Source organism: Wyeomyia smithii, chromosome 1 (assembly GCF_029784165.1).
Source record: "Wyeomyia smithii strain HCP4-BCI-WySm-NY-G18 chromosome 1, ASM2978416v1, whole genome shotgun sequence".
NCBI classification, from domain to species: Eukaryota; Metazoa; Arthropoda; class Insecta; order Diptera; family Culicidae; genus Wyeomyia; species Wyeomyia smithii.
The window spans coordinates 133,849,920-133,865,996 of record NC_073694.1 but is presented as its reverse complement, the minus strand read 5'-3'; the positions used below and the strand labels follow the sequence as shown (position 1 = coordinate 133,865,996).

General features: G+C 35.4%; 1 protein-coding gene across 3 annotated transcripts in view; it reads left to right on the top strand.

Annotated features, from left to right (window-relative positions):
- LOC129719115 (steroid hormone receptor ERR2) overlaps nt 1–16,077 on the top strand; it is a 98,313-nt gene that overhangs the window by 54,521 nt on the left and 27,715 nt on the right. Inside the window, exon 2 of one of the 3 annotated variants that reach the window (XM_055670524.1) lies at nt 5,138–5,352. The exons of 1 other annotated variant lie outside the window; for it this stretch is intronic. In XM_055670524.1, the coding sequence (XP_055526499.1) occupies nt 5,296–5,352 (57 nt within the window). In that variant the 5' untranslated portion in view covers nt 5,138–5,295. The remainder of the gene's footprint in view (nt 1–5,137; nt 5,353–16,077) is intronic. One more of the 3 variants, XM_055670552.1, reaches the window with a different exon arrangement.

Below are 16,077 nucleotides of genomic sequence, written 5' to 3'. Positions count from 1 at the left end.
AACCCATGCGTAGTAGACCGCGAACGGCCTAATTCTACTAAAATTCTAACTCATGACCATTCGTTTGACAAAGCGGACCCTGTAATCTTGAGGCTGCGAGCTCCTCCCTTGGGACTTAACTTTAATATTAGCGCGAAAAAAAGTATCCTTGTTTACTGGAGCATTTTTCTTTTTAAATTTTTCCTGAAACTGAAATATTCTGCAATTTTTATCATTTATTTTTGCGGTTACGAATCGTTCTCGAAATAGCGCAGATGTTCCGTTTTGTTGCTCTTGTTTAGTTATCCTCTAAGGGAACATCCATGAATGACGCAGCCTTTTTTTATGTTTTTAGAGGTACGTAGCTTGGCTTGACCCCCCACTCTCCCCCTCGTCACATTTCGTCACAAAACTACAAACCCCCTCCCCCCTCCTCCTTCGAATGCTACGTCATTTATGGATGTTCCTTAAGCGCTTCAAATGCTAGTAATTCATACGCTATCGTATAATAAGACACCTGATATAGTTTCGGAATGACAAAGTTATTATCTAAAATCTTAAACTTATTAACCAACAACAAACCGTTCTGGGTAATCATCAATACCATTTTGGCATAACGTATGAGAAAAAAATCCGAACAACTTTAAAATTGGTCTACGATTTCGAAGTGCAGCACAAATCGAAAAATCCTTTCCCAGAAAATGGAGATCCACTTTTATATAATTGGTAACACGACCAGTCGATTCTGTCAAGCGACGCTTAGTTGGGAATAAGGCGTGGTCGGAAGAAGATCGTCGTAAATTGATATGCAATTTTTGTGAGCGAAATAAAGAAAAATCTAAAAGTGAAATGTTCCACTATTTTAAAGATCTTGGATATAAAAAAAATCACAAGAAGGTTGAATGCAAAGCCACGACCGCAAGGTTGAAGTAGAATACTTTTACAAGAAAGATAACCTGGCTGCTTGCGTGTCAGTCATTTTTTCTAGTAAATAAACGTTGACCGTTCATTGGCAGTATTGTAATTTCTTTTTGTCTGATATTTTGAATGAAGTTCATTGGATATTTTTAAATTTTGTGCAAAGTTGAGTTGAGAAGTTGAAGTGCTGCCGAATTGTAATATGCACATTTAATACGACATCATTAAACGGGAACGGAACAAAGGCTACGGTTATGCAGAACGCGAATGCCGGCGCAATGCGATTCGCCTTACCGTGGTGAAATGTATAGCTCTTTTTAAGGCGAAGTAGAGCTATACATTTCAACAGATTTCGTCTTGCCGAATCGCATCGCGCCGTTATTTGCGTTCTGCATGACCGTAGCCAAACACTAAGCGACGCAAACACGTAATAATAGTCAGAGTATGCATGTAGATGAAGATAATTAACTTTGGATTATAGCGCAAAACGAGAAAATATTAACTCTTCAAATAATCATTTGTGTTCTTCAAATTTCAGTTGTTCAATTTAATATCCGATGAAATGTTTGTTTATTATCTGATGAAGCTCTTATATAGGCCAAATGATGCATTCCCAATTTACTAGGTCCATAACTCTGCCGACCGTGCTTGGGAAAGCGCGGTATAACGACTAATCAGAGGTCGAATTTTGTGTTTTGACAAGGCTTAAGAGTTTTCAATAGTACAATAGTTCGAATGATGAAATTGCAATTTCATGCATTTGGTAGGAATCTTAGAAGATTTTCTAATCGATTGCTGCAAAAACGAAGGAAATCCATCGAAAACTAACCGATTTATTGGCATTTGAAATTTTTCTCACTTTTTTCAGTTTTAGATTTTCATTTTACATCCCTATGTAGCCGAACTTCCTGAGAGAAGTATCCTAATTCAAAATTAAATCTTCATTAATTCATTTGTTGTCCTTATAAGGACAATTGTTCAATTTATCATTGATAGTGAGGACTAAGGCGCACGGTCAACACAATGAGAAAGGTGTTATCACATTGAAAACTAGACACGGCTTTACTGGAGGAAGTGTTGGCAAATGCATCTACCGCTAATACCACCGCTATCATACGAAAGCGCGTCGTTTCATGTGGGGAATATCAACAACGAAAAATGACGCGCGTCTAAGCATAACCCGAACTGTTTCGCCGTGCTGCTCCCATTTACCTTTACATCGGCCTCAGGGAAGCACCGGCTGCATCTGCATCTACCGCTGAGGCTGTCACTATACTGCTATTGGTACTAAAAGCTACTAACTCTTCAAATAAGTGTGTTATTTGTTCTCAAAAGAACAATTGTTCAATTCAAAATCGTATTTACGCAATCGCATCTCTGTAATATTACCGACAATAATATTCTTCTGAACAAACTGATACAACTTTCTCATTAGGCCTCTGCCATAATAGATGCGAAAAGTGACGCGAACCGATTCGCTCAGCTGTAGGTTAATGTACAGCCATCAGTAGAGCTGTACATCAACCTACGGCCGAGCGAATCGGTTCGCGCCGCTTTTCGCGTCTACTATGGCAGAGGCCTTCGAGAAAGTTGCTGGCTGATGTATTCACTTCATGCAAGCCTGCTGCTGATGCTTCCCGCTACCACACTGAAACAGCATTTTAGTGAAGGGAGTGTCGTTGCATCAGCTGACCCTGCTACTATCGATGCTGATATACCCGCTGCAACAGCTACGCTATGCATAGCCATGCCATATATATGTGACTTCATATGTGTGACTTCATTCCGGCTCAGAGCGATCATTTGATAAGCTCCACCTCTTTTTTCAGTTTCTAAAGTTTTCCCTCAGTTTCGTAGCACGGATGCACAAAAATGATTTCTTGTCGAACCGGACCGATAGCACTCTCATTGAAGCAACAAAATAACATGTTTTGTGTCGTGTTGCGCAGCTTCGTTGAAGAAAATGTTCCCGTCCCCGTGTCGCATGTAAGCAGATTATTGCGTTCAGTAGACAGTAGATAGTGCATCCAGCGAATAAACACCGATGGTGCTCTCACACACGCAACGGTTTTAACCCGTATTTTATTGCGGTTTGTAACATCAAGCGATTTCGTTTGCTCGCTGTTGCGTGTTGCATCATGTGACAACTTGGCAGCTGGGAGACGACGAAATTCTGTTTACGCTGATTGATTGAATCGTCTTCATATTAGCTCTGCATAGTCGAACTAACTGCTTTTGTGAATGCGTTCTAACAGGGCAGTTTATTATTCAATGTCGGTTATGCTGATCGCAGCGTTTGCGCTGCCCCTACAGTGGGGAGTTTACTAAATAAAGTAAAAATTAGACAACTACAACAGAATTTGATTGCATCCCGCACAGAATGTCTGCTTGTGTTGATACCAGAAAACTATTAACCTTAAATTATTTTTTTATTTGCCTTAAAAAAAGCATTTTGCTGTTCAAAATCGGTTGCTAATTACAACCTTTGAGCTGCCCTAACATTGGGGGAATTAAGATACACGGACAACATGACTGTGGAAGCTATTTCACATTCAGTAAATTAGACGGGTGCGACAAATTTAAATTGCTAGGATGCAACACAGAATACTTGCTTGCGTTGACAAAAATTATTAACTTTCAATGACTTGTTTATTTGCCTTCAAAAAGGCATTTTGATTTCCAAAATTGGATTTCCTGATGGCAATCTTCATGCTGCCCCAACACGGGGGGAATAATGGCTGTCTGGCGACACACGCTGAGAAAAACCGCGCTGCTCCTGAGACGTGGTGACCAACCACAGGGCTAGTGCTGCTGCTAAGGAAGGACGACTGCTGTTGTCGCTGTCTAGAACTATTATGAGCGGCTCCGGCTGAAACAGGCTCTTATATAGGCCAAATAGCATGTTTTCAATTGCAAGGTATATGATTCTGTCGACCGTGCTTGGGAAGCAAGCATATAACGACCAATCAGAGGTCGAATTTTTCGTTTTGACAAGGCTGACTATTTTCAATAGTACAATAGTGTGAATAATAAAATTACAATTATCTTATTTTGGGAAGAATCTTAGGAGATTTTCCAATCTATTGCTGCAAGAACGAAGGAAATCCATCGAATACTAACCGATTTATTAGCATTTGAAATTAGACATATTTTTCACTTTTTTCGGTTTTAGATTTTCATTTCACATCCCTATGTAGCCGAACTTCATGAGAGAAGTATTCTTCTTCAAAAGATTTATATACATTATTGACAAACTCTTCGAGAATGGAAATGCCTTCAAAAAAAATTTGGTTCCGGACGAAAATCACTTTGCAAGAGAGCAAAGTTCGAGCGAAATTGAGGGCGGAAACGTCTGGTCGGTCGGCGAAATTGAATCGTGAGCTGCACAAAAAATATCAGATTGATCCAAAAATGGTGAAAAAGTATCTGCATGAAATGGGTTTTAAAACCTAAAATATAAGTACCAAAAAAATGACAAAGTAGTGTTTTGGCCAGACCTTCCATTGTCACTCTATGCTAATGTAGCGGATTTGCGGCAAGGCAATATCGGGTTTATTCCGAAGGAATATAATCCTCAAAATGTGCCACAGCTGCAGTCTATTTAAACTTTCTGGGCAAATTTGAAGCGAATGGTCTACCATAAAGGTGACATAGCAAAAAACCTCGATTGTTTGATAGAAAAATCAAGAATTAGCTCAAAATAATTGAAACATCCGAAATTCAGGAAGCTATAAAGCAAGTACCCCAGAGGATCAGGAAATCAGCGCAATGTGGAGCTGAGTTTTTCCTATGAGATTTGTTTATAAGTTACATTACTTGAATAAACAAACACGTATGAGAAAAACAAGTTGCGCAAGATTTTAATTTGGAATTGAAAGTTTGTTCGAATTTTTTTCCTCATACGTTAAACCCTTTTTGAAAATATGTCTGGATTAAAAAAAAAGTTTAATGAAACAAAATGACATCTTTAGCCCATGGAAAAATCTGTGCAAAATTTCAGCTAAATCAAAAATGACGATTATAAAAAAAAAAATATCAAAATCGGGGCATTTTTTTAAATTGCTCAGAAGGAAATGTTATCTTATAAAATTTTAACTGATTCTCTACATTTGTATTAGCTGCCCTGGAAAAAACTCGTTTATTGGAGGTGGTGTCTTGAAATCCTTCTTTATTATATTACTTAAAATTAATCTGTTTAGGCTGTGACAATTAATCAATGTGTTTTAATTTCTCTTCTCAGATTTCTACCAAAGAGCAAAAAAAAAATCCAGTGAGCATTGAACGCAAAAAAAAACAACGAAAATTACAATGTTCAATGTGCAATGTTCAAGTTATACTTGTACTGTGAATGAAATTTTTGCTTATATTTGATCAATACCAAATAGCCAATTAAAAGCGATGAAAACGCGCTCACCAAGACATGTGGAATGCTTACAATTAAATCGTTTAAACACGGTGAGAAATAAACAAGATTTATTTAAACAAGTTTATCATTTGATCTGGTCTACTAACGGCGACCGCTTAAAAAACAAACAATTAACCAACAATCACGTTGTCGATTTTGCCAATAAGCCTTATCATGCGAATCTACGAAGTAAACTGAACTAGTTCGATTACTGATGTTTATTAAACAATTTATGTTCAAATCGCCATTCTAATCAAATGTGCTATCAATCACTTTGCTTTCAATTTATGTAAACCTGCAGATTGACTCGTTTACTAACTAACGTGGCGCTTATTTGGATTATCAACAGATAGTTACTGTATATTATGCTTCGTTTTACATTTTCATCTGATGTTAGGTATTGCATAGTGCAGCAAGAGCAGAAGGCAATCGACAGAAATGCTCGATAACTTGGTTCGAAAAATTACACATTATTATACTAGAATATTCATACTGGAAGAAAGATATATTTCCCATAGTATAAATCTATAATGACACAGTCTATCGAGACGTTACAACGCGTCAGAAATCGAGGAGTCAGACTTTTTCCTCCTAAAAGCAAAAACTCTATTCTATTTGAAATTTCAAATGATTTTAAAATTACCTAGTTGACCTTTTCAAACTTTCAGACCAAAGAATATAACTTTAATTAATAAGCTTCTGACATATTTATTTCATCCAACTACAATGTCATAACCGTACACTCGCACCTTACGCTTAACTCCACTCAGTAGGTTTTGTACAACATCTTGCTGCAGCTTTTTCTCTACGGAAACCCACTTTTTCATCATGTTTTTCTTAGATTTGACCTCTTCGAGCTGCTCTAGTAGTGCCTGCTTCATAATAGGTCAGTATTTTTCGATAGTTTTTAGTTCCGGCACAGACAAACAGACGTACCACTCCCTACAACATTCTAAGAAAATTGTGGTTCTTACCTACTCGTGCGACACCTGCGACGGGAATATTCTGCGTAACTGAAACTCAATTAAACTGACCGTTATTTTGATCCACGAAAATAAATTTCATGGTACGTCTGTTTGTCTGTGGTTCCTGTGCGTTGGGGTGGGGTTCATGACCTTGGGTACGAAAGTGACCCTGATGACTGCGTACCACCCCAGGACATAATTTGAATAGGGACATGAAGCTAGATCCGACCTAAAGATCGCAGGTCCCTCGTGTTGCTTCAACCGATGAAGCAGACAGGAAGGCAAAAACCTGGAAAATCAGGGGATGTCATGGAATTCATTTTTCGATCAGGGAAATCAGGGAATATCGGGGAAAACTGAAGAACAATCAGGAGTAAAAATCTAACTGAGACGCGATCCGCTTAGCGCTACAGAGGATTTTTCTTCATATAAGGCTAATGCGGAACCTCTAATATTTGGTTTCATATCAGGTCAAACACTTTTTAATAGGGATTCCAGAGTTGCGTTCATCTACGTTGCACTTTTTGGTACTGAATGCTATGTAATAAATACACTCTGGCGTTAAATGACTGGGTTGCATTCCCAACACTCAACTTAGAGGATGCTCAGTGAGTTATGATTAAAACAACTATTTTCAAAAATGACATGTGTTATAAGTAATCGCAAAAGTATCTTATGTGACATAATGTGCAAAACATACTAAATTTATTTTTCTTAGATTTTTTTTCAAACTTGCCTAATACATTTGCAATTTATCCAACATTTATGTTTGAAATGAGTTTACAAGTTTACGAATGCCAACATATTTAAGAAAATATAATATCAACTCATGAATGCCGTTTTAGTTTTTTCCCTTGATTTATTCATACTTATGAATACCTAAGAACATACTTTCTTTCAATTTTCAATTTCAAAATAATATGAAAAGCGCTTTACACATCGCGCGTAATTTTTATAAAGTTCAATGTAAACATTTAACATTTTTTTCAACATTTCGAGATATTATTATATAACAGCACCCGTAAAAGAAACTAACTTTGGAATGATAGATAAAGAAATCCAAGAAATTCTCTAGGTAATCGTTCTTAAGAAACGAGCTAGACCAGGAAGTTAAAAGTCTTCTGAGCAAAATCATTTCAAATCGCCTGGAAATACGCGAAAATTTTTCTCGACCATTTTTGATTTGAATGAAACTTTGCACACGTATTTGGCTTAGCAAACTGAGCATTTTTCACAGGTGGAGAGATTTTTTACACCCATGAGTTACATTCTAAAAGGGCGTATGCCTTTTGGCATAGGTTTTATTCGAAGCATTGTAGCCCAGAAACCGTTGGTTGTTCAGAAAAACTGTCTGAGAATGAGTTGTAGCGAATCGAAAATGCATCATAAAAAAAATATCCACTGTACAAAAAAAATTTTTTTTGACCAAAAAAAATAATGAAAATACACATTAAATTTCAATTTAAAAAAAAGAGTTGATTTTTTTTTGATTTTTTTATTTTTTTAAGAAACTTGACGTTAATACGCAACTTTAAAAAAAAAGTCCAGGATGGAGAAATGAAAAATATTTTTTTTATGGTAGATTAATTTTTTCATGAAAATTCTAAATCAAACATTTTTCAAAATATTTGTATTCTGATGATTTTAAAAGATGCAGAAAGTCATTTTGAATCAAAAAGCACTTGGTAGTAAATATTCTAAAGGCATTGGTTGTCGAATTATTTCTAATTTAAGCTCGAAAAATTATAATTATTTAGGAAAATACACGTTTTTCTTCATTTGTCCATGGTTCTCCAGCAAAAACCATACGTTCATTGGAATGCTTGATCAAAAATATACAATTCATTCTTTGACAACAAAACGATTGGGCGAACGGTTCTCAAGATAATAGTTAAATGTTCTAAGTGCTATAAATATATATAAGAATCAAATATTTATTTTCGAGTTTTATTATCTTAGGAACATATTTTTTTATGACATTGATACTTAACAGAACTAGTTTCTCCTTATATTTTATATACATCATAAGTAAATGATTCGTCATCTTTTTAAAACAGCTTCGTTTGTATCTTATTTTCTGAAATCGGAACAAAAGAGTAATACTTTTGTGTGGCAGCTATTATTATCGATTTTTTTAAAATATTGCTCCATTCTGTTATTCCTTGTTCATATTCTTCATATGATACCCAACTAAATGACATTTTTGATGAATTTTTATCATTTTTCTGATTAGAACAATCATACAATTCTTTTGCGCTTGTAATGAGATGTTCAGGTTCTTTGGCTAAACTTGCATTTCCTGCCATTCGTTTTAATATGCCACCAATTGCATCGCATGGGCCTTTAACATGAGAAGTCGCAAAAAAATGCCACTCTGCATCGACATTATATTTTGTTTTGAACTTGCAAAGACTTGCAAAATTTTTTCTATTTTTATATTGTGAGGCAGCTCCATCAGACATTAATATCGCTTTTTTCAACTCTATTGTTGTTTTCAAAAAACTCATTAATTTGGCAATGAACACCTGAACCGCAACAGTATCATGATGGAGTACTTCCGATATTATGATGAAGTTGATATTCTTAAGTGTTCCAGATTCTGAATAGTAAACAACGAAGGGATGAATGGTGGCTTGACTATCATTCCAATAACTACACGAATCACAAATTGATAAAGACGTATATTAAAATAAGCTTGACTGTTCAATATTTTTAATTTTGCAATAACGTTTTCGTTTAATTTGCGTAAACTTGATGAGCACCGATGATCAGGAAAGGGTTTACAGCATTTGGGCTTGGTGTATTTCGTTTTCACTTTATTCATCTTTACAAAATGCAAACTGTTACTAACACATCTGGAGTAGTGCAATCGTATTTTTATACGAAAACAGATATTATAGGTAACCCAGTAGTTATTGGTTGCGTACTTTACAAACAGTTATTATTAGTAAACAAGTAGGTAGTGCTGCACGACAAACATATTTTTTTATAAAACATTCGGCGAGGGGGAACGTGTAGGTAGGCTAAGGTTTAGCGCTTGAGTTATTTATCCAATCGTTTTGTTGTCAAAAAATGAATTGTATATTTTTGATCAAGCTTTCCAATGAATGTATGGATTTTGCTGGAGAACCACGGACAAATCAAGAAAAACGTGTATTTTCCTAAATATCAATAATTTTTTGAGCTTAAATTTAAAATAACCCGAAAACCGATGCCTTTAGAATGTTTACTACCAAGAGCTTTTTGATTTAAAATGACTCTCTGCATCTTTTAAAATCATCAGAATTCAAATATTTTGAAAAATGTTTAAATTAGAATTTTTATAAAAAAAATATTCTACCATAAAAAAATTATTTTTCATTTCTCCATCCTGGACTTTTTTTTAAAAGTTGCGTATTAACGTCAAGTTTCTTTAAAAAAAATAAAAAAAAATTCAACTCTTTTTTTTTTAAATTGAAATTTAATGTGTATTTTTAATGTTTTTTTTGGTCAAACAAAATTTTGTTTGTACAGTGTATATTTTTTTTATGGTGCATTTTTAATTCCCTACAACTCATTCTCAGACAGTTTTTTCTCAACGGTTTCTGGGCTACAATGCTTCGAATAAAACCTATGCCAAAAGGCATACGCCCTTTTAGAGTGTAACTCATGGGTGTAAAAAATCTCTTCATCTGTGAAAAATGCTCAGTTTGCTAAGCCAAATACGTGTGCATAGTTTCATTTAAATCAAAAATGATCGATATTCGACCATAGGTCATTTGGCGCGATCTTGCTCTTCTAAATAAGAAAATCTAATTAGTTTTGCACTAATTAGATTTTCTTATTTAGAAGACTTTCAGAACCGTGTAAAAGTTTGTGGATAACCTGTAATCAATTAATGGTGCTGATCAGTGTTGAGAATATTCACTGTCATGATATTCAAAAGCGGCGATTTTCAGCTGTCTTTATATTGATAATCATACTACCCATGCGACTGTTGATATTTATGATACCAAACAACCGATGAACACCGACAAGATAAACTTTAACACTCGTGTTGATATTTTGATCGTCAAAAATAAAAATCATATCAAAATAGTGAAAATCAATATTAACCTTATTCGACCATTTATACTGTACTGGGCAGTGCACGGCTTCTGAACAGATTTGCACTTCTTGGATTGATTACCACCGAAGCTTCTTTGAATATCATTACGAGGCCTTTGATATTCATTCCACTGTTCTGTCATTGAATATGAGAAACGATATTCATGCATCGTCGCAATGAAAATAGGTTACTGAGTTGCATCAGAGAATAAATGTGCTGACACTGAGATTAATTCAATTCATCTACCTACTCCTGAATAAACATTGATATTCTAAGGCACTGGTGCTGATTCTTTCAAAAAGTCAGACTTAAATAATATATATTTTTTTGCAGATTTTTTTAGTTTGCATCGTCACTTGTAGATTATGGTTGAATATCACTGGTCGATTAAATGAAAAGAGTGCATTCCGAAGAAATGAAAGATTATAGCTATTTAACCATTCCTATGAATTTTGGTGCCCCCAGCAATTACCAAAACGCGTCAACTTACGTGAGAGTATCGTATAGAAATTGCTCGCCGGGTTCGTCGCTTTAACTCATTTAAGTCTCAGAAAAAACGGTAATGGCTAAAGACATCGAAATTCACAGGAATGGTTGAATAGCTATAATCTTTCATTTTTTCCGGTTTGAGTTTTTGGAGTGCACTTGTGTTGACCAGTGATGGAAATGAGACGAATATAATGCAATCGTCTTTCAAGCTCGATCTGCACAACTCCTGACGTGACACAGACTGCGACTACACCTGAATCCTCTCAACCCACAATGAAATGATGATCCAGTGCATAGGTTTTTGGGAGCAAACAGACATATGATTAGACTACATCAGCCCTGAAACGCGATTCGCTCGTTGTGTTTGCCTCTCCATACGCCCGTCGTTAAGGGAAAAAAGGATAGCAACAGGAAAATACCATGTCGACTGAGTAGCAGCAGAGATGTGGTGCGGTGAAGGGAAATGTGGTGGAAGCGACTACTTCGGCAGCGGTTGGGTTGAGCGAGAGGAGAGCGTACACTGTCATTTATTTTCTTTTTTCGACAAAAAATCATATTCATTAGTCAAATGAGTACGAATATAACATGAGTTATTCGCTATATGTAATTGGGACGAATAACTTCATATACATTGAGAACCACGTGTTGTGGTGTACACTAATGACAAGAAATATATCGTAAGAAGGAAAGCAAGGAGAGTGCATCAGCACCGATACTTTGTTATTCGAATACTGACGATGTAGTGTAATGACAGTGTAATTAAAAACATTAACCCAGTTTTACAAAAGTTAATGTCAGTTATATAACAGGTACGACGCAAACTAACTTAGACGCATCTAGTATGTCATCGGCCAAAGACAAATATGGTGGGGTAACGGGGGTGTTTTGGCTGTTTTGCATATTTTGGTCCACCCGTGAACCTTTTTCCGCATTTCATCTGATGAATTCAATGAATATTAGAAAATAATTCATGCATCATTGAAATAACATACCCAAGAAGCATATTACACTATAGTTTTCGGCAAAGTGTTGACTCTAGATAGCATTATTTTGGATTTAGTTCACAAATATTCAAAATCACACCTAAGTCTCCCCAAAGTCAAGAGGAAGTGGTAATATGCAACTCAACTTTTCAAAGCTATCGTAACAAACATGTATGCTTTTGGAACGATTCATCGTTGTAGTAACATCAATAAAATACCGTAGAAACAGTTCTTATACTCTAACAAGTTTAAATAGTGGTTCAAGGCATGGCCGAAATATGTTTGTCTCTGTCTAAAGCGAAAACATTTTGGCCATGCCAAGTTTTGACAGCTCTTTGTTTACCATTCGATCGTTGCGCGCTGAACCGAGAAGCAGGTTGTCATTTTCAAATACCTGAAATTACGAAAACTTCGCGGCAGAAGCATGTTTGCGCAATGTTCTTTCTTTCAATAAATGCAATCACTTCCTAAAGGGCCAAAATACCCCCGTTACCCTATGAGGAGAATAAAAGTGAAGTCTCAACGTAAACTCAACACGATTGCAACTTGAGTTGTATACAACTTAGCCAAAATCTTTTAGTGCCACATTCACGGTATTTTAAGTATAAAGAAGAAATGAATTATTTTGTGATCAAATGTAAGAGGTTTCCATGAAGTAAAAAACTGCACGTTTTTCGTGACGTTGCAACGCTGAAATACCCTTGTTTTTACACCAAAACCACTGAGGCTCCAATAATATAAACAGTAAAAAAATATTTTGTTTTATGCACTTCTGGTCTTATGAAATCATTTTGAAAACTGTATCCAAAAGCGCTAATTTTTTCTTAATTTTACTCAAATAAGCAATTAGCATTAAACATTACCACAAAAGATCAAAATAATGGTGACAGTGGTCCAAATCTTACAAAAAAAATAGCATTAAACATTTTGAATTTCTAATGTTTTCGTAGTTTGTAGTTTTGTGAATAATATCACATTAGGGAAAAACAACAATATCGCACGCTTAGCCTTGGGGCTAATAGCGGTTTCTATCAACTAGATTAGTTGAGAGAATTCGTTATCGATATTGTGGCACATTTTGTATGTGTAGGATAAGTAAACGATACACCGTGCCCCAGTGCTGAGTCGAGAAAATTTCTAGCTCGAAAAGATCCTCGACTCGATCGGGAATCGAACCCGATATCACAACCGTGTGGGAGAGCTAGCCGACCGACATCGCTAACCACAGAACACGGGGACCACTAATATCACATTAGGGACCATCCATTAAAGGTGTCACGCAAAATTTGGAAAAAACCTTCCCCCTCCCCCTTGTCACAAACTGTCACAACTTGCTTACCCTCCACTTAATTACATAGCCTGCTGTAATAGTACAAAAATTAGCCATGTTTAACTTTACAAACTAATTTAATTTTTGTCATATGACTTACATTTTAAGTTTGGTAAAGCCGGAAATGTATGTAGTTTGCGAGAATGCGAAAATGAACGGGAATAGAAGGTGTGACTTTAGACTTAGAAAAAAATTCCCTCGTCCAGACGGGACTCGAACCCGCAATCTCCGTTGTCTCCGGCAAGGTGTTTTAGCCAATTAAACTACTGGGAAAAGTATAATTCCCCCTAAGACCAAAGCTGAGATACGGGAACACAATAGTAGAGTGGGAGTTTATTTCTGTAACTGAGAGAGTGGTCGCTTTACGCACACTTGTGTATAACGACTTACATCTACAGCGACGCAAGCGATGAGACAGTGAATGGCCAAACCCCAGCAAATGCGTATCACGGAAGAGCTCCGTTGTGGTAAAGATACCATGAGTGCAAATGTGATGCCACACTCAAGCTAATCCCTCCCAAGTAACAATCCAAGTTTTATTTAAATTTTATAGAAGTTTTATCAGAACATTACTAAATCTATCGAATTTTATCATAAATTTATTTAAGTACTTGTGGTTTTTATTTAATAACAGTTCCCAAGAGTAATTAAAGAACACTTGAAGAGTCCTCTTTAAAACTCCTTCAACAATAAGTGTAATTAGCCTGAGGAGCGGTTTTGAAACGCACTCAATATCCCTTTCAAAATACCTGTGAGAAACTTCCATAAAACTTCATTAGAGTTTTACGATAGTTTTATGGTACAGGGTTGATATTTGTTGACACTCTTGAACGAAAGTGAAAAAGAGCATCCATAAACGTTTATTTTTTTACAATCCTTTCAGAGTTCTCCCTTCCCGCTTTTTGCATGGATGTGAACTGTCAAAACACCTTATTATATTTCATGCGATGGAAGCAAGACAACAAAATCAGGTCATCAGTTAACGAAGATTGTCAAGGCATCGGTCAGTGTCAATGAAAAAGTGTTTCGGTGAGGTTCATTTTGTTTGAGTTTGTTTTTCGTTTTCGCTTTGGAGTGAAGATCATTTGGTTGGATTTCTCGTCAAATTTTATTCCGTAACCATGAACGATGCGCGCGATCTATTTCATCTGAGTATAACAGCACGTTACCAGGACGAAAATCTAGTGTATCTGAAAGAGTGCTGCGATCATTGAAAGTGAAAATTGAAAATGATTGGCTGCAATTTTCGATGAATCTATCTAAAATAAAATTTAAGATGAATCTAATCTAAAATGTGCCCATAAAATTTTCTTAAACCCATTTTGTCTCCTGAAAAAGAAAACATTTGTGAAAGAAAAGGATCTGAAATAAACAAAAATTTTTAGCTCATTCAAGCAACTAACTCATACTTAATAAAGTCAACCTAAATCTTACTGAATCAAGTCATTTAAGAGTATATTACTTTTGGTGTTAAAAACAGCAAAAACTCAATACTCACTAACGGACATGAAATATAAGATAGTAGAAATTTCAATACAGGTCGGACTCGTAACCAAAATATTTTATGTTCCGGATAATCGAGTTTTCCGGTTAATCGAATCACAGAAATATATTGAAATTTGCGATTAACGAACATAAAATAAATAGGTATTTCCTTTTTTATTTTACTTGTATGATACAGTGGCGTTACCAGAAATTATTTCTGAGGCGAAAAGGGGCAAAATTTTGAGAAGCAAAAAAAAATAAATTGAACATTGATTATTTTCAGTTAAATCGAGCATGTCCCAAACATGCCGGAAATGACATAAACGATAACGGAATAAAAATTAAAACGAACACCGAAAAAATGAAATTCCGGATAATCGAATCTAAAATTCCGGATAATGCCCTAATTATAATATACACCGGATGTTTATTCTAAACCATTTATTGTTTCTTGTTTAAAAATCGCTACAAGTAACACTTTTCCAACAGCAATGATCACAAAAATGGTGCTTGATTGTAAACAAACATCTGTCAAACGCGAGAGGGAGCTATCCCAGATAAAGTTTGTTTGTTTTGAAAACTTCAAACAAGTTTTATTCAAGCGCAAGTATTCTTCTCCAAGTATGCAATAAGTAAATGCCAACTTATCGAGATACTAAAAAAATCTTATTAGTCTTGCACAAGAAGTTTTAGTTAGAAGCCGTCTTATAAGGGATTAATATAAAACCATCGACAAATATGGCGAACAGACTGTGATTGACTCCCTCAAAATAATAGCCATTCGTAATTAAACGGTAACAAAAGACCGTGATTCTCAATGCTACTAATAATTCTGGCAGTTTAGAAGTGAATGTTGACCATGATGAACACAAAGTTTAGTAAAATTTTCCATAGTCCAGCAAACCTGAACTTAACGAAAATTCAAATATTTTTCTTAATAATAAAAAATAAATTATTTATTTGGTAGTAATATCATGGCGCGTTAAAAATTATAAACTTTTTTGCCACATAAAACGTATAAACTGAACGTGGCAATTAAAAATTCTCATATATGAACTTGAAAATACGTGAAGATTTACCTACCTATTTTATTTAACGACTACGATGACATTCATTTTGGAGAAGGAGTAGATCGATCGGGTTTGTTTCATAAATGGATCTATGTTAATAAAAAATAAATTCTGTTCATAGCGAAATAAGCTAGAAAGAAGAGTTGCGAACCTGATTTATAAAACTCTCGAAATTTGTTACAGTTTTTTTATGATTGTGAGCAACTCCTGAATGTCATCATGAGTACATATCGATAAAAATATAGAGTTTTAAGCAAACTTTAAGAACTATTCTTGAGAACCTTCTCTAGCATGGGCCTCCTCGATCTTATGGGGATTTCACGGCTGATTTGTAGCAGTTTGTGAGACTAATAAGATTGATGCCTT